At 42.8% G+C, this 20697-nt stretch overlaps 1 protein-coding gene across 3 annotated transcripts in view; it reads right to left on the bottom strand.

Moving 5' to 3' along the window:
• Positions 1-20697, bottom strand: part of LOC133544167 (interleukin-1 receptor accessory protein-like 1) — a 573629-nt gene that overhangs the window by 201913 nt on the left and 351019 nt on the right. For all 3 annotated transcript variants that reach the window (XM_061889267.1, XM_061889265.1, XM_061889268.1), the window contains exons 4-5: positions 14709-14895; positions 11748-11901 (exon numbers count right to left, since the gene is read on the bottom strand). In XM_061889267.1, the coding sequence (XP_061745251.1) occupies positions 11748-11901; positions 14709-14895 (341 nt within the window). The remainder of the gene's footprint in view (positions 1-11747; positions 11902-14708; positions 14896-20697) is intronic.

The raw sequence follows: 20697 nt of genomic DNA, 5'->3' as shown, positions 1-20697 counted from the left end.
TGCTCGGTTACCAGAGTGACTTCCTTTGTTCATGCAACCAACCTTGCTTCGTAACTTCCGTTTTTTTTTTCCGACCAAAATGTTTAGTCTTTATTTGAAGGGACAATGCACAGAAACATTGAGCTCAAAGACAGATATGTTCTGTACCAGATTATAGCTAAATAGCTCATTTCCATCTGCAGTCCCTGGCTACCTAAATTAAAAAGATACAAAAATCATGCAATAAAATTATAACAATAAAATCATACCATATCACATAATCAAATTAATAAAAGTCATAAAATGCCCTATCATGGACACATATTTAATATACAATAAAACCACATCTCATTTACATCATCACACAAAGACAATACATGCTCTTGTTCACATCTTTCATTTGTAAAAACTACCATGATTTTAACAGACACACCTCACAATTTACAACAAAAATGCTGTCATGGATAAATATAATACACATTAACTTGATCTGTCAAACATAGTGGCCACCTTATTGACCGTGTGAGCAGCTATAACAGAGGTATATATATTGAACAAGAGGTATATATATAAGACACAGGGGTCTCCAAACTTTTTCCACTGAGGGCCGCCCTCTGAAAAATCAGAGGAAGCGGGGGCCATTTTCATAATTTTTATTTTAAAAACCAATACAATATATGTATAAAAAAATATACATTTAGGCCTCTACTTAGTTATGATCCTGGGAACCCCAAAGGCTTTTGGTCAAAAAAAATATTAAAAATGTGTCATTATTCAGTATTATTATTTTTATTATTATGCAAGTTTTAAATCTCTAGATCAACATTAGAATAAAAAAATGGAAAAAACACAAAATATGCAATATTTTCACCCAATAACTTTTTTAGGTGGAATATTTCAGATTATATAATAATTTAAGCCTTAATTTTGGATTTTGATTCATTATTATTTTTTGAGCTTTGACACTTAAAAACAAATCACACTAAAATAATTGGGGATTGTTGCGTTTTGGACCCGTTCTTCCTTCGGTCAACGCCCCCAGGTTCTTTTATGACACATAAGCTGGTTTTAACTCAATCACAGACAGAGGTTGCTCATTTTGATATTTTATAACCAAAGCGCTTTGGGAGATCAATCTAGATACAACCTTTCAAAGATACGGTCCAAACTGATCTAATCCTAAAAATGGCAGTTTCTCCCTCCTCACTCACTCTCACCCGTCCCTCTTCTTCTCCTCCCTACCTTGGACAGTTGAGATAACAGATTGTTATGGCTTCATTCCGACATTCCAAATTCAAGGTCTATGTAAAAGGCTCACACTTTAGCTGTTCTAAAATTTGACTAGGAAATAAAAAGACAACCGAATCCAACAGGATCCAAAAGGCTCATTAAAGTGTTAAAAAATAAATTATACATTTTTTTATACTGTTTACTTTTAGCACAATAATCTCGAGATCTTCGTATTGTGAGGCAGACGCACTAACCCCTCTGCCACCGTTGTCTATCTGTGTTGGCCCTGCGATGAGGTGGCGACTTGTCCAGGGTGTACCCCGCCTTCCGCCCGATTGTAGCTGAGATAGGCGCCAGCGCCCCCCACGACCCCGATAGGGAATAAGCGGTTGAAAATGGATGGATGGATGGAATCTCGAGATCAGATTCAGATACATCCGTCAATTTTAAGTTTTATTGTTGTTTATGTTTTGTTTGTTTGTTCAGGCCCTTCTTTAAAAAAAACAGCTCAGTTTTTTTATACGGCAAAACACAAAATATGCAACATTTTCCCCCAAAAAATATTTCAAAGTGGAATATTTAATGTGACATAATTGAAGCCTTGAATAGGTCAATAATTCATAATGACATTGATTTTGATTCATTATTATTTTTTAAAGAAAGAAACAGCCTACATGGCAGTTTTGTGTTATTAAAGCATTGCAACATTTTCTTGTTACATTTCACCTGTTTGTACTTTTAATACCACTTTTTTTATTTATTTTTTTTATTGTATTTTTAGAATGTGCCGTGGGGCCATTAAAGAATGACCCGCAGGCCCCCAAATGGCCCCTGGGCCGCACTTTGGACACCCCTGATCCTACACATTTATGTCTATGGCCATATATCGACGTCGTGTTTTTGGGCCAAGCCCTCGGTGCAGTTCTGATAAAAGAACGAGTCAACGGTCGCGGTTAGGAATAAGCGAGCAAGATCCAAGGGCAAACGTCAAATGATGATATTAGAAACAACAAAAAGGTCTGGTCAAAGCAAGCGTGAAAGAGCCAGCGGGTAAAATGAGGGAAAGAACAGAGCAGATGCTTGAGTGACAGCCCTAATTAAAGCAGCCAGCTCCCACTGAGACACAGCCACTCCGAGGGTGTGAAGATCTTCACGTCATGAACAAACCAAAAAAGCTTGATATGATTAAAAAAAAAGAAAAAGGAGCACCAAAATGTCCCATTTTAATTCAGTTTCCACGAACATGTACAGACATGAACATTTAAGAGGAAAAAGTACTGTATGATTGTTTTACGGATTTCATTGCTGGATAAATACTACACAGAAACACATTCAGGCCCTACTGGGCATTGAAACACCTCAACAGTGTACAAAACAGGTTATTTTCTGGTGCAATTAATAATCAATTAAAACGCATCACTTATTAAAACATATCTCATGTGGTAGTGTCAAAATGAAAATAGTAAAAAACATATGAAGTGAAGTGAATTATATTTATATAGCGCTTTTTCTCTAGTGACTCAAAGCGCTTTACATAGTGACACCCAATATCTAAGTTACATTTAAACCAGTGTGGGTGGCACTGGGAGCAGGTGGGTAAAGTGTCTTGCCCAAGGACACAACGGCAGTGACTAGGATGGCAGAAGCGGGAATCGAACCTGCAACCCTCAAGTTCCTGGCACGGCCGCTCTACCACCCGAGCTAAACCGTATAAGCCAGGAGTACTCCTCCTCGTCAGCTAATTTGAGTGGAAATGGCAAGCATTTCCCCATTTCATCGCTAGAACAGTTGAGGTAGATGGCCGACGTCGTCTCACAAGTGAATGAAGGGCATACTCAGTCAACAGCCATATATGTCACACCAGGGGTGCCCACACTTTTTCTGCAGGCGAGCTACTTTTTAATTGACCAACTCGAGGGGATATACCTCATTTATATATATCATTTATATTTATTTATTTATGAAAGAGACATTTTTGTAAACAAGTTAAATGTGTTTAATGATAATACAAGCATGTGTAACACATATAGATGTCTTTCTTTCACAAAGACAAGAATATAAGTTGGTGTATTACCTGATTCTGATGACTTGCATTGATTGGAATCAGACAGTAATGATGATAACGCCCACATTTTCAAATGGAGGAGAAAAAAAGTTGTCCTTTCTGTACAATACCACATGAAAGTGGTTGGTTTTTGGCATCTAATTCATCCAGCTTCCATACACTTTACAAGAAAAACATTGGCGGCAAATTCCGTAGCTTGCTTGATTGACATTCACGGCACCCGAGGGTCTTGTGAAATGACGCTGGCTGCTGCCAGTTCATTATTATGAAAAAATGACAGAGAGGAAGGCGAGAAACACTTTTTATTTCAACAGACTTTCGCGCCGTCCCTTCCGTCAAAACTCTAAAGGCCGACTGCACATTTCCTATCTTCACAATAAAAGCCCTGCTTCATGCTGCCTGCGCTAACAAAATAAGAGTCTCGGAAAGCTGGCGTGCACAAGTGATGTGCACGCCAGCTTTCTGAGACTCTGTATTTAGTTAGCGCAGGCAGCATGAAGCAGGGCTTTTATTGTGAAGATAGGAAATGTGCAGTCGGCCTTTAGAGTTTTGACGGTTTTGCGAGAGTCTGTTGAAATAAAAAGTGTTTCTCGCCTTCCTCTCGGTCATATTTTCATAATAATGATCTTGCAGCAGCCAGCGTCATCTCACAAGACCCTCCGGTACCGTGAATGTCATTTAAGTGACGTCTTGGTGAAGATTGATGATCACTCATTTTTAGGTCTATTTTTTTTAAAAGCCTGGCTTGAGATCGACTGACACACCCCCCGCGGTCGACTGGTAGCTCGCGATCGACGTAATGGGCACCCCTGTGTCACACTAAAGGTGGCCCTATGAACGAGGCCACTGTCATAAACATGTGACGAACATGGGGCGGCATAGCTCGGTTGGTAGAGTGGCCGTGCCAGCAACTTGAGGGTTGCAGGTTCGATTCCCGCTTCTGCCATCCTAGTCACTGACGTTGTGTCCTTGGGCAAGACACTTTACCCACCTGCTCCCAGTGCCACCCACACTGGTTTAAACGTAACTTAGATATTGGGTTTCACTATGTAAAGCGCTTTGAGTCACTTGAGAAAAGCGCTATATAAATATAATTCACTTCACTTCACACATACAGTGAAACCATACTGAACAACAACATAAACACAACAGAACAAATTCCCAGAATTACTTGTAGCGTCAACTCTTCCGGGACGCTACATGTCTGCCACCTAATCAACGTTTTGTTCTCCTTCTCCGCTATCTCGGTATGGCTACGGCACAACAATTCCCGCTAAATCGGAACTTGGGATTGGATACTCACTTTGGAGTGAAAAGTGAGTATCCAATCACAGTCTCGTTAACATCAGGTTACTTAGATAGGCTGCTGTCAATGACGTGTGATCTAATTGGCTACCGCAACTGTCTATCAACTGTATGTGCCCGTTCACTTACAGATCCCGCATTGTTAATGCTGAAGGCCTCCGGCAGATTTGGCAGAGCACGAATACATATCGTATTTCCTTGAATTTAAAACCTCTTCTCACTCCGGCACTTACCAAAGGCATGCAGTAAATTTAGGCCTGCGCTTATAAATTTGAGTGTGATGTAAGGATACCATCATGAAAAGCACATTTAATACAAAAAACGTTATTATGGTCTTACCTTTACTTATAAATGAAGTCCATGCGCAGCTCCTTCTGATCAAACGCATCGATAACTTGTTTATAGAAGTCTTCCTTATCTTTCTTCAGTTTTAAAAGTCTCTCTGTCTCGATGGAGATCTTCCTTTATTACCTCCTGCTTAGATTGAAAGTCCAGTTTAGAAAACTGTTTTATTTTAGATATGTAATCCTCCATGTTAAAAGTGCAAGCGAGAGGAAAAAATAAACGATTGCTGCTTGTTGTCACTTCTTCTGCAGCCGAGTAGTCGCAAGAAGGATCACTAGCGCCCTCTACCACCAGGAGGCGGGAGTCATTTAATGACTCATATTTGACACACGCAGCTACGGTATGTTAATAAAACATAGCTGCTTACTGTTCTTTTTAGCATATTCAAACCTTAAATCCTACTGAATAGCTCTTAATCTTCTTCCCTTTATGCGATTTCAAATGATTGAAATCAGCCTCCTCCATTTTGAAAATGATGACAGGTGAAGTGTCACTCGTGACGTGACGAGTTTGACCCAGTGGAAATTCTAGGCATGCGCTAATAAAAAAAAAAATTGGCGAAACAAGTTTGACCCGGCAGTAATTCTAGTCAGGCGCATACTATATACCCGGCAGCAATTCAAGGAAATACGGTAAGCTAGCTGAATTCCAAATGGATGAAAACTAAAGTGAGCAGTGAGCAGCAGCGGCGGGACCTCCCCACATCTGCAGTCCTCTCCAAGGTTTCTCATTGTATCTCATTAAGTTGAGTTTTTCCTTGCCCTGATCTGATCTGAGGATGTTATTGTTGACACTCTGCTTTTAGGGCTATATAAATAATATTTGATTGATTCCTGCTTTTCGCCACACTCAGTCTGGCTGTCTAGTTCACTCCATGCAACAGTTACGTTTGATGACTCTTGCCTCTTGTTTTCGATGCTAAGCTTTTAGCGTTAGCTTTGCCTTAGCTTGCCGTTCAGTCTGTTTATTTGAATTTTCCTGCATTTTTGTATTTTTGGACTGATTTATGAAGAATAAACCATTCTCCTACCTGCATGCTGCCTCTGGAGTTCCGTCTGCATCTTGGGGGAACTAGCCTTGCATTAGCATGCGAGCGACCCGACCGTAACAGGTTTCTCCTCAAGATTTATGTCAATTTGCTTGATATTGCACATTTAGCGGTAGATTCCGTTTTTATTGGCCAAACATCCAATCTGAACACGTACAGGCATCTAACAAATTAGTAACACAAGGAATCAAATACACGATATTGGCCACCCATTCTTTAAAATGATCAGAATTATGGTGTGGGGTTGTTTTTCAATAGCTGGACTTGGCCCCTTAGTTCCAGTGAAAGGAACTTTGAATGCTCCAGGATACCAAAACATTTTGGACAATTCCATGCTCCCAACCTTGTGGGAACAGTTTGGATGACAGAGTCTGGTGTGGATGAACTTGACTGGCCTGCACAGAGTCCTGACCTGAACCCGGTAGAACACCATTGGGATGAATTAGAGCGGAGACCGCGAACCAGGCCTTCTCGACCAACATCAGTGTGTGACCTCACCAATTAGCTTTTGGAAGAATGGTGGAAAATTCCTATGAGGTTAGACTTAGACTTAGACAAACTTTAATGATCCACAAGGGACTGTAGAGCAAAATCTATCAACATTTACAGCAAACATATCCGTACACGCTATATTGCCAAAAATATTTGGCCAACCATCCAAATGACCAGAATTATGGTGTGGGGTTGTTTTTCAATAGCTGGACTTGGCCCCTTAGTTCCAGTGAAAGGAACTTTGAATGCTCCAGGATAGCAAAACATTTTGAACAATTCCATGCTCCCAGCCTTGTGGGAAAAGTTTGGAGCGGGCCCCTTCCTCTTCCAACATGACAAGGTCCATAAAGACATGGATGACAGAGTCTGGTGTGGATGAACTTGACTGGCCTGCACAGAGTCCTGACCTGAACCCGATAGAACACCATTGGGATGAAATAGAGAGGAGACTGAGAGCCAGGCCGTCTCAAGCAACAGCTAAAATTTAAATTGTGATTAAGGGTTGTATAAATAATAAACTTTAATTAATTGATTGATTGATTGATTGATTGATTGAAGTCAGGGACAATTGGGTCAACCAAATGCGAGTGACAGGCGACCCTGCGCTCCTAAAGAATATAAACGCGGCAAATGTTTTTATTTCTCTACAGTCGTGACAGCTTGTTATTGATGTTTCCTGCTGCGTAAATTGCCATCCATCTTGTTATATTCTTCTTCACGGCAGTTTGCAGAGGAATCCGTTAAAAAGCACTCCGCTTTTATGTTGATGACGTGCTTGGGAGTGGTGCGTCACTGACTACAAAACAGGAAAGCAGACAATTTACAACGAGGAGTTGAGTCTGTTATTTATCGTCTCGTACTACAAAGCTGGTTCAACATGACAGGCAGGTGAACAGCTCGTTACCTCCACCTTTGGTCCGTTTTACTCAGCAAAGTGGATAATCCCGTGAATATCTTCCTTATCATCATATTGTTTAATTCGGCTTAATCAAGTACATCAAACGTTAAAAAAAAAAGCCCCAACTTTCATTTTAAAAGAGAATCCCACTTCCAATCAGCCTGCGAGGAGACTTATTGTTATTTTGGTCCTCATTATAATGAAATGAATTCTGACCTTTCGTCCCATTGCACTGCTTTCAGATTGCCTGCAGGCTGTTGGAGGAGGCAAGTGAGAAGGAGTTTGATGGTGATTGGAATTATCTGCGGGAGGCTGATTTTAACACTCCATAAAGTTTGGTAAACATGCCTGATGATGGAAAGGTCACGTCGAAGCAAAAACATTTAGGTAATCATAAAAGTTGCACTTTTAAACAACAATCAAATACTTCCTCTCCCTGGCCGCAGAGGGGATAAATTGTCGAAGATGGAAAGACAGTCTTGGACGGGGGTTTACACACTTTTTGACTTGAGGGTTGCATTGGGCTGGAAAAAAAAATAAAAATAAAAAAAAAAAAAAAAAAAAAAAATATATATATATATATACATTTTCTGGTGCCTATCTCAGCTACAATCGGGCGGGAGGCAGCATGCACCATGGACAAGTCACCACCTCATCACAGGGCCAACACAGATAGACAGACAACATTCACACTCACATTCACACACTAGGGACCATTTAGTGTTGCCAATCAACCTATCCCCAGGTGCATGTCTTTGGAAGTGGGAGGGGCCTATCCCCAGGTGCATGTCTTTGGAGGTGGGAGAGACCTATCCCCAGGCGCATGCCTTTGGAGGTGGGAGGGGACTATCCTCAGGTGCATGCCTTTGGAGGTGGGAGGAGCCTATCCCCAGGTGCATGTCTTTGGAGGTGGGAGGGGCCTATCCCCAGGTGCATGCCTTTGGAGGTGGGAGGGGACTATCCCCAGGTGCATGCCTTTGGAGGTGGGAGGGGCCTATCCCCAGGTGCATGCCTTTGGAGGTGGGAGGGGACTATCCCCAGGTGCATGTCTTTGGAAATGGGAGGGGCTTATCCCTAGGTGCATGCCTTTGGAGGTGGGAGGGGACTATCCCCAGGTGCATGTCTTTGGAAATGGGAGGGGCTTATCCCTAGGTGCATGTCTTTGGAGGTGGGAGGGGCTTATCCCTAGGTGCATGTCTTTGGAGGTGGGAGGGGACTATCCCCAGGTGCATGTCTTTGGAGGTGGGAGGGGCCTATCCCCAGGTGCTTACCTTTAGAGGTGGGAGGGGCCTATCCCCAGGTGCATGTCTTTGGAAGTGGGAGGGGCCTATCCCCAGGTGCATGTCTTTGGAGGTGGGAGGGGCCTATCCCCAGGTGCCTGCCTTTGGAGGTGGGAGGGGCCTATCCCCAGGTGCATGTCCTTGGAGGTGGGAGTAAGCCACATGCAAACTCCACACAGAAAGATCCCGAGCCCGGGATTGAACTCAGGACTACTCAGGACCTTCGTATTGTGAGGCAGATGCACTAAACCCTACACCACCGTGCTGCCCTCATTTGTAGGTATATTTGAGCTCATTTAATTTCTTGCTATAAATATACTCCTCCCCCTAAACCCCGGCCACGCCCCCCATATCCCGAATTCAGAAGTCTTCAAGATTGGCAAGTATGTCTTAGATTCATTAGTGCCGCAATACTATACTATCAATCAATCAATGTTTATTTATATAGCTCTAAATCACAAGTGTCTCAAAGGGCTGCACAAACCACAACGACATCCTCGGTAGAGCCCACATAAGGGCAAGGAAAAACTCACCCCAGTGGGACGTCGGTGACAGTGACAATGATGACTATGAGAAACCTTGGAGAGGACCCGGCATATGTGGGCAACCCCCCCTCCCCACGTAGTACTGGTATACCGTACCACCCTAATAAGGGGTGTGAAAAATAGGCAAAATTAGTAAAAAAGTGCAGTTCCCTTTTAAGACGGGTGGTTATTGTCATCGTGCATCGCTCTCAGATAAAGACGGTTTTACCAGAGTGGACTAAAGTCGTGTTTTCACTTATGAAGCAGACTGAGTGTGCTGGTGTGGGCTCAGTAAAAGAAAAATACTTATTAAGAGAGCTGAGCGTGTCCTCAGCTTCCCACCCAGGAGGTGGATGTTAAAAGGATGTTGGCATCTATAAGAGGAAAGCCCTCTCCACTGTGGACAACCTTCACATCAGACATTAATACACTGCATTCCTTTCTGAAATCATTTACTACCCTTTTACGGACTGAAGTGCCGCTTGCTCGTACTTACCTCCCGTTTCCAAAAGCCTCCAAAGCATTTAAAGAGATTACGCCTGGTTTTGTGAATGATTTACAACCCTGCTTTGACTCTTTACAGGGACCAGAACGCTCCATCAGATAGCGGCCAACACTTATTCCCACCTCGCAGCCACCGCGTGCGGCGAGGCCATGACGGCAGCCCCGGATCCATCTGAAACCTCCTGACTGGCGCCTTTTGTTCAAGCCCACGTCAGTGCCGGTTCATCCTGATCCTGGCAGGAAACGTGCGTTTTGACCAAAATGAGTCACGGTGTCGTCGGGAGACTTTGCAGAAAGTCAGCACTTCTTTGCAAACGATAACCAGCTGCACTTGTATTTTTTTTTATTTTTTATTTTACACCAAGAGCTGTCAAATGCCAACGTTGGGACTATGTTAACTTGTGTAAAGTGATGTTATAGGGGACTTTCCGGATAAATAGATAGATTTTTAGAACGTAGTTTGGATCTGTAACTAGAAAACAGCCACACGTGTCTCCTCATGAGAGAAATTGAACTTTGTCTCTGCATGATTCCTTGCTTCTTGTCTGTTTAATAAATGGCATCAGCGTTTGAACCCAATCCCTGGGGTACACCACAAGATATATCTGGCCGTGTTAACATATTTTCACCCATCTTCACATATTGCTTCCTGTTGGTTAAATAGCGTTTTACCCAGTTCAAGACCAAACCTCTGATGCCATATTTGGAAAATAAACTAATTAAGTTTTTGTATAGGAAGTAGTGAAGTGAATTATATTTATACAGCGCTTTTCTCTAGTGACTCAAAGCGCTTTACATCGTGAAACCCAATATCTAAGTTACATTTTAAACCAGTGTGGGTGGCACTGGGAGCAGGTGGGTAAAGTGCCTTGCCCAAGGACACAACGGCAGTGACTAGAATGGCGGAAGCGGGAATCAAACCTGCAACCCTCAAGTTGCTGGCACGGCCACTCTACCAACCGAGCTATGCCGTAACTAAAGTAAACATAATTGCACATATTTAAGAAGCTTATCTTATATTGTGAATTCTGGACCATAACCCGCTACTTTCTTCTTACACTTTGAACCTTGCGGCTTATAAAACGGCGCGGATAATTTATGGATTTTTCTTCACAGCAAGCCATAATAAAAATAGTATAAAAAAATACGAGCAAAAACATAGAGGGCGTTCTATTGTTTATGCTATGGTGCCATCTGTTGGATGAATTAATTCACTGCAGGTGCTGCAGTGTCCTTCAATTTACTGGTAGTATTTTCAACAGGAAGGAGAATTGCCGTCCATAGCGTTTTTACTCCCATAGATTCTTCATTCATCACCCCAAGCAACGTTTATAGTAAAAATTAAGGATGTCTGATAATATCGGACTGCCGATATCATCAACCGATAAATCAATCAATGTTTATTTATATAGCCCCAAATCACAAATGTCTCAAAGGACTGCACAAATCATTACGACTACAACATCCTCGGAAGAACCCACAAAAAAATGCTTTAAAATGTAATATTGGAAATTATCGGTATCGTTTTCAAAATGATTGCTATCGGTTTCAAAAAGTAAAATGTATGACTTTTTAAAACTACCTGTGTTTACGGACATAGGGAGAAGTACAGAGCGCCAACAAACTATAAAGGCACTGCCTTTGCGTGCCGGCCCAGTCGCATAATATCTACGGCTTTTCACACACACAAGTGAACGCAAGGCATACTTGGTCAACAGCCATACTGGTCAGACTGAGGGTGGCCGTATAAACAACTTTAACACTGTTACAAATATGCGCCACACTGTGAGCCCACACCAAACAAGAATGACAAACACATTTCGTGAGAACTTTCGTAACATAAACACAACAGAACAAATACCCAGAACCCGTTACAGCACTAACTCACCGATGAGTTAATATTCTAGTTTACAGATCAACAGTTAATATTATATCGGTATTTGTATCAGCCGATATCCCTGATGTATGATCGGTATCGTGATCGGCTGCATAAAACCTGGATCCAAACATTGCAAATCTCTGAGGATGTGCCAAACCGACCGAATAAAAGGGACCGTGAGTTTGAATTCCTCCTTACCTGTGACCGACAGCTCCGTGGTCCTCCGCACCACAAAGTTTCCAAACTGCAACTCGCAGGTGTAATTCCCAATGTCATCTTCCCGCACTTCCTTGATGGAGAGGATGTCGCTCCGCCTCTCGATCGTCTGTCTCCACTGCTTTGGATTGCACTCCTGTGTTTCAGGCAGAGGGAAGACACCTTGAGAATAATGGCACTGAAACACAACACAATGAGGATATTTGCCTAAATCCTCGTCTACTGTTAATTCAGGATGGCTTTCAAAAAAAAAAAAAAAATCGTATTCACTTTTAGTTAGAGTTGAGCCTTCTGTGATTTTGGGCCACTGAACCACCCGAGGCAAGAGGAAATTGGGGCACTGCGGGGTTTGGCCTCAGACTGCGGCCTAAGAAAGCGTGAGCCAAATACTGGAGGCTTAAACACCCACAGTCATTATCCGCTATTTTAATCGGGTTTGGTGGGAGACTGAAAAAGAACTGTTCAATTTTAGGTTGGTTCTAAATCTCACTCACACGCACACACACACACACACACACACACACACACACACACACACACACACACACACACACACACACACACACACACACACACACACACAAATGTCTTGCCTACTTTGTATGGACCCACATTTGGTCAGTAGGTTGTGAGGGGCCCCCCTTTCCACTATAGGTAGCACACACGCACACACACACACACACACACACACACAAATGTCTTGCCTACTTTGTATGGACCCACATTTGGTCAGTAGGTTGTGAGGGGCCCCCCTTTCCACTATAGCTAGCACGCACGCACGCACGCACGCACGCACGCACGCACGCACGCACGCACGCACGCACGCACGCACGCACGCACGCACGCACGCACGCACGCACGCACGCACGCACACACACACACACACACACACACACACACACACACACACACACACACACACACACACACACACACACACACACACACACACACACACACACACACACACACACACACACACACACACACACACACACACACACACACACACACACACACACACACACACACACACACACACACACACAAATGTCTTGCCTACTTTGTATGGACCCACATTTGGTCAGTAGGTTGTGAGGGGCCCCCCTTTCCACTATAGCTAGCACACACGCACGCACGCACGCACGCACGCACGCACGCACGCACGCACGCACGCACGCACGCACGCACGCACGCACGCACGCACGCACGCACGCACGCACGCACGCACGCACGCACGCACGCACGCACGCACGCACTCACGCACACACACACACACACACACACACACACACACACACACACACACACACACACACACACACACACACACAGGTTTCGCCCCAAACATAAAGGGTTTTGCCCCTTTATGGACCTACTTTGTGTGGTAGGGCTGGGCGATATGGCGTTTAATTAATATCTCAATATTTTTAAGCCATATCACTCATTTCCATATGAGTTGGGAAATTGTGTTAGATGTAAATATAAACAGAATACAATGATTTGCAAATCCTTTTCAACCCATATTCAGTTGAATATGCTACAAAGACAACATATTTGATGTTCAAATTCATATACTTTATTTTTTTTTTGCAAATAATAAATAACTTAGAATTTCATGGCTGCAACACGTGCCAAAGTAGTTGGGAAAGGGCATGTTCACGACTGTGTTAAATGATAAAATGGGTTGTACTTGTATAGCGCTTTTCTACCTTCAAGGTACTCAAAGCGCTTTGACACTACTTCCACATTTACCCATTCACACACACATTCACACACTGATGGAGGGAGCTGCCATGCAAGGCGCTAACCAGCACCCATCAGGAGCAAGGGTGAAGTATCTTGCTCAGGACACAACGGACGTGACGAGGTTGGCACTAGGTGGGGATTGAACCAGGGACCCTCGGGTTGCGCACGGCCACTCTCCCACTGCGTCACCTTTTCTTTTAATAACACTCAATAAACGTTTGGGAACTGAGGAAACTAATTGTTGAAGCTTTGAAAGTGGAATTCTTTCCCATTCTTGTTTTATGTAGAGCTTCAGTCGTTCAACAGTCCGGGGTCTCCGCTGTCCTATTTTACGCTTCAGACAGGTCTGGACTGCAGGCGGGCCAGTAAAATACCCACACTCTTTTTTTTACGAAGCCACGCTGTTGTAACACGTGCTGAATGTGGCTTGGCATTGTCTTGCTGAAATAAGCAGGGGCGTCCATGAAAAAGACGGCGCTTAGATGGCAGCATATGTTGTTCCAAAACCTGTATGTACCTTTCAGCATTAATGGTGCCTTCACAGATGTGTAAGTTACCCATGCCTTGGGCACTAATGCACCCCCATACCATCACAGATGCTGGCTTTTCAACTTTGCGTCGATAGCAGTCTGGATGGTTCGCTTCCCCTTTCGGTCCGGATGACACGATGTCGAATATTTCCAAAAACAGAACACTTTTCCACTTTGCATCAGTCAATCTTGGATGATCTCGGGCCCAGAGAAGCCGGCGACGTTTCTGGATGTTGTTGATAAATGGCTTTCGCTTTGCATAGTAGAGCTTTAACTTGCACTTACAGATGTAGCGACGAACTGTGTTTAGTGACAGTGGTTTTCTGAAGTGTTCCTGATATTCCGTTTCTATTTACATCCAACACAATCTCCCAACTCATATGGAAACGGGGTTTGTAATACCGGTATAACGTACAACCCTAATATTTTTTGATTGATTAATTGAAACTTTTATTAGTAGATTGCACAGTACAGTACATATTCCGTACAATTGTCCACTAAATGGTAACACCCCAATAAGTTTCTCAACTTCTTTAAGTCGGGGACCACGTACTTAGTGAAGTTAATGTTTGCTGATATTGGAGCCTTAGGTATTGGTTGTGCTCTGTCTTAGAATACTGACCGACATTACAGTATATTCATTGTGACTTGGACATCATCTTACCTTGTACCACTTGATCTGAGGCTCCACTCCTGACTGGGTGTAGTCTTCGATGCCAGTGCAGGTGATGTCCTTGCTTTTGCTCAGCTCCGCCTTCTCAAAGAACCTCATCTTGGCGTTGTAGCAGAGGTCTGTGTCGTTTTCTGCCACGGTGAGGGACATGGAGACCTTCATGCAGTAGGTGGAGTTCCTGCAACATAATGGGGAAGGCATGACTACAAATATAACGATAAATCCCACAAATGTTCATGTTTTTTGGTGCCTATAATCTAAAAGTGATCGGTCTAAATTGTGTCTATAACGGCACCGGCAGTAATACTGGAATGAGAAACATGGTACTAGGGCTGGGCCATTTGTTTAAAAACTGTATTGTCAGGTTCAAACACTGATGACATCTATTAAACAGACAGGAAGCTAAGAATCATGCAGAGACAGAGTTCAATTTAGCTCTTGAGGAGAACGCATGGAGCTGAACACTTAGTCACAGTCTTGCCCTACGGTCTAAGGTTCATCTCCCGCGTCCCTCTATTTATTCAGGAGTTCCCCAGTCAACTTCACTGAGGCCGCCTCTAAAAGGAGTGGTCACATATATCATGCAAAGCAGGTTCAGGACGCATAATACGTGACGGATTATGCTGTAGGCCTTGTGATTTTGCCTTGTCTCTGCTTTGTCTGTGTGCTGTCGTCTTATCTTCGTTGTGGTCCCTAAAGTATGCTGCTGTTATCGGGCTAAAACGAAGATAACATCTGCGGCTGAGGCCACCCCTCAGACAAAAAGTTTTTGTCCTTGCACAGATAGAAAAAGTACGGCTTAAGCACAATAGCTAATAACTAGAGCAACCGACTTTAAGAATACTAAAGTTGTGTGATAATATATATATACATGTGTGATAATATATATATACATGATTATTCAAACACTGATGACATCTATTAAACAGACAAGAACCAAGGAATCATGCAGAGACAGAGTTCAATTTAGCTCATGAGGAGAACGCATGGAGCTGCACACTTAGTCACAGTCTTGCCCTACGGTCTAAGGTTCATCTCCCGCATCCCTTTATTTATTCAGGAGCTCCCCAGTCAACTTCACTGAGGCCGCCTCTAAAAGGAGTGGTCACATATATCATGCAAAGCAGGTTCAGGACGCATAATACGTGACGGATTATGCTGTAGGCCTTGTGATTTTGCCTTGTCTCTGCTTTGTCTGTGTGCTGTCGTCTTATCTTCGTTGTGGTCCCTAAAGTATGCTGCTGTTATCGGGCTAAAACGAAGATAACATCTGCGGCTGAGGCCACCCCTCAGACAAAAAGTTTTTGTCCTTGCACAGATAGAAAAAGTACAGCTTAAGCACAATAGCTAATAACTAGAGCAACCGACTTTAAGAATACTAAAGTTGTGTGATAATATATATATACATGTGTGATAATATATATATACATGTGTGATAATATATATATACATGATTATTCAAACACTGATGACATCTATTAAACAGACAAGAACCAAGGAATCATGCAGAGACAGAGTTCAATTTAGCTCATGAGGAGAACGCATGGAGCTGCACACTTAGTCACAGTCTTGCCCTACGGTCTAAGGTTCATCTCCCGCATCCCTCTATTTATTCAGGAGCTCCCCAGTCAACTTCACTGAGGCCGCTTCTAAAAGGAGTGGTCACATATATTATGCAAAGCAGGTCCAGGACGCATAATACGTGACGGATTATGCTGTAGGCCTTGAGATTTCGCCTTGTCTCTGCTTCGTCTGTGTGCTGTCGTCTTATCTTCGTTGAGGTCCTTAAAGTCCGTTGCTGTTATCGGGCTAAAACGAAGATAACATCTGCGGCTGAGGCCACACCCTCGGACAAAAAGTTTTTGTCCTTGCACAGATAGAAAAAGTACAGCCTGAGCACAATTGCTAATAACTAGAGCAACGGACTTTAAAAATACTAAAGTTGTGTGATAATATATATATACATGATTATTCTAAAATGTATTTTTTATATTGATCCATATCGATAATTGGTGATCATTTTTAGGACTTATTCAAGCCTGACAATAAATTGGGTAATGCTGTTTCCAACTTTCCAAGGGTGTTATTTATCAGTGAATATTGTGCTTGCTTAGGCTGCTGCCCCCGTGACCCGACCTCAGATAAGCGGAAGAAGATGGATGGATGGATGATTTATTTAGGCTAGTAAGGTAAAGTTTTGTACCGGATACGTTTTGGCTACCTTGTGTTCTGCAGCCTGTCAACATGGATGAAGGAGCATATCAACCATCCCACACCTGGGACACAGTCCTGCAGGGCCACCCACGGCCGTTTGGTAGACATCCAGACGACAGGGCGCACACCAGGGGGGACACCGCCATCCCACCACTTCAGGCGGGATGAAAAAACCCATATAACAGGTCACAGACGACGTCACGCTAACATCACGTGACACCTTTGATGAAGGCTGCAGAAACAAGGTAGCCGGAACTTTTCAGGTACAAAACGTTCCCTTACTAACCTTAATAAATCAACCATTTATAAAAACCCTGTTTCCATGAGTTGGGAAATTGTGTTCGATGTAAATATAAACAGAATACAATGATTTGCAAATCATTTTCAACCCATATTCAGTTGAATATGCTACAAAGACAACATATTTGATGTTCAAACTCATAAACATTTTTTTTTTGCAAATCATTAACTTTAGAATTTGATGCCAGCAACACGTGACAAAGAAGTTGGGAAAGGTGGCAATAAATACTGATAAAGTTGAGGAATGCTCATCAAACACTTATTTGGAACATCCCACAGGTAATTGGGAACAGGTGGGTGCCATGATTGGGTATAAAAACAGCTTCCCAAAAAATGCTCAGTCTTTCACAAGAAAGGATGGGGCGAGGTACACCCCTTTGTCCACAACTGCGTGAGCAAATAGTCAAACAGTTTAAGAACAACGTTTCTCAAAGTGCAATTGCAAGAAATTTAGGGATTTCAACATCTACGCTCCATAATATCATCAAAAGGTTCAGAGAATCTGGAGAAATCACTCCACGTAAGCGGCATGGCCGGAAACCAACATTGAATGACCGTGACCTTCGATCCCTCAGACGGCACTGTATCAAAAACCGACATCAATCTCTAAAGGATATCACCACATGGGCTCAGGAACTCTTCAGAAAACCACTGTCACTAAATACAGTTCGTCACTGCATCTGTAAGTGCAAGTTAAAGCTCTACTATGCAAAGCGAAAGCCATTTATCAACAACATCCAGAAACGCCGCCGGCTTCTTTGGGCCAGAGATCATCTAAGATGGACTGATGCAAAGTGGAAAAGTGTTCTGTGGTCTGACGAGTCCACATTTCAATTTGTTTTTGGAAATATTCCATACCGTGTTATCCGGACCTAAGGGGAAACGAACCATCCAGACTGTTATCGACGCAAAGTTGAAAAGCCAGCATCTGTGATGGTATGGGGGTGCATTAGTGCCCAAGGCATGGGTAACTTACACATCTGTGAAGGCACCATTAATGCCGAAAGGTACATACAGGTTTTGGAACAACATATGCTGCCATCTAAGCGTCGTGTTTTCATAAACGCCCCTGCTTATCTCAGCAGGACAATGCCACGCCACATTCAGCACGTGTTACTTTTTATTTCGTAAAAAAAGAATGCGGGTACTTTACTGGCCCGCCTGCAGTCCAGACCTTTCTCCCATGGAAAATGTGTGGCGCATTATGAAGCGTAAAATACGACAGCGGAGACTGTTGAACGACTGAAGCTCTACATAAAACAAGAATGAGAAAGAATTCCACATTCAAAGCTCCAACAATTAGTTTCCTCAGTTCCCAAACGTTTATTGAGTGTTGTTAAAAGAAAAGGTGATGTAACACAGTGGTGAACATGCCCTTTCCCAACTACTTTGGCATGTGCTGCAGCCATGTGAATTATTAAGTGAATTATAAAGTTTATGAGTTTGAACTTTAAATATGTTGTCTTTGTAGTGCATTCAACTGAATATGGGTTGAAAATGATTTGCAAATGATTGTATTCCATTTATATTTACATCAAACACAATTTCCCAACTCAAGGGAAACAGGGTTTGTATATTTAGTTCCAGTGGTGAGAAAGTAAAAAGGGTGATTAAATGTGCTCCAAACAATCATTTTTTGGGGGGGATGAGGGGAAAACCCCTGTGCTGAACATCTTCAAGGATCCATGGAAGATGCAGTTGATTCCCATCTGCTGCTTGAGGAAATCTTCACGGAACGTTGGAATCGATAAACACGGCAATTCTCTGTGATACTTTTGCTGAGTCAGGCAGGGGAACAAAGCCAAAGGAGGATCGCTAATGATCAGCGGATCAATGGGAGCACCTTTTCTTTGCCTAAACCCGCTAATAAGACACATGACAAGCTGAGTTGGACTGCAGCAAATCCCCCCCGGCGGCCAAAAGACAAAACAAATTGGCGGTGTTTAGCAAAATCTTACAGCTAATTTCCCAACTAAAGCTGGATGCACAAATTGAGCTGAACCAACAAACAATAACAAACATGTTAAATCCTTACATAATTGTGTGGCATTAGCCGCGTGGCGGATTAGCAAACACGCCGGTCTGTGGAGAATCTTGCACCCTTGCAAGTGGCCAGTGCCGGACGCTCACAGCCACCGTGCTCTTCTCGTGGAAGCCGGATGCAAATGTGACATGATGTAGAGATTATCCCAGACAACTTGGAGCAGATGGACACCTGAGCAAATAAGATCCCCCCCGGGCCCACTCGCGTCCGTGTTGAATATTCCGAGCAGCCCTGATGAACTCGCTGGCTGGTAGAGAGGGAGGAGTGTGTCGTTTGTTCCACCTCAATCATCAATGGCGGGGATGTTCAACTAGCTTGTTTTGGAGGTCACATTTCCAGAAAGCTGACGTCTCCTTTCACTATTATTGTGCAAGGTTTCCCCTTAAAGCAGTCTGATAGTTTATATATCAATGATGAAATAATAACATTGCAACACATGCCAATACGGCCGGTTTAGTTTACTAATTTGCAATTTTAAATTTCCCGCTGAGTTTCTTGTTGTCACGGACTGTCAGGAAATATTAGCGCAGTACAATTTACGGCTAAAAGTCGTCTACTTTTATCGGGCAACTAAACAGTATTCTGTTTAATTGCAAAATCATGGTCCCAATACGGAAAACCATTGCATGTAATAGAGAGCCAGATACTAGAGTCTGTGAACATTGCTCCAAAGTTGTTGATTTAACGTGCATACAAAAGTAAACATTGACTAGACGGCAGCTAAAGAAGGACTTCCCTATTCATCCCCGAAAAAACCATAGGATGAACAAGTGTGTGTCAGTTTTAAAAGTGCTCACCCTCTGGTCAACATATGAAATAACAAGTGTCTGTAAGAAATTGAAATGTGCACCCGTTGGCCAAAATTAATTTAGAAAAAATAGTATATGTATATAGAGAAGATTGAAAACCAATTACAAAAATAACTGAAATATTACCATTTTTATATGTGCATAGTACGTATATATTATTAGTGTTGTAAATAAAAACCTTTATTTATCTATAAAGCGTGGTCCTAAAGCGGTAGGCCTTTTTCGGTGGTCTCAAGAAGGTAACAATACAAAAATATGTGTGTGTGTTCATGTATTTGTACCCTTCTTGAGACATCAACAAGGAAAAGTACCGTTCATATGAGGACCGGTGAACAAGTTAGGACCGAAATCATGGTCCCAAAACGGAAAAAAAATTGCATCTAATAGAGAGCCACATACTAGAGTGTGTGAACATTGCTCCAAAGTTGTTGATTTAACGTGCATACAAAAGTAAACATTGACAGGTGCAGAGGTAGCAATATGTGATAAAACTAGACGGCAGCTAAAGAAGGACTTCCCTATTCATCCCCGAAAAAACCATAGGATGAACAAGTGTGTGTCAGTTTTAAAAGTGCTCACCCTCTGGTCAACATATGAAATAACAAGTGTCTGT

Source organism: Nerophis ophidion, linkage group LG27 (genome assembly GCF_033978795.1).
Source record: "Nerophis ophidion isolate RoL-2023_Sa linkage group LG27, RoL_Noph_v1.0, whole genome shotgun sequence".
NCBI lineage: Eukaryota > Metazoa > Chordata > Actinopteri > Syngnathiformes > Syngnathidae > Nerophis > Nerophis ophidion.
Note: the sequence above shows the minus strand (reverse complement) of the source record. Positions and strands in the feature narration are given on the sequence as shown.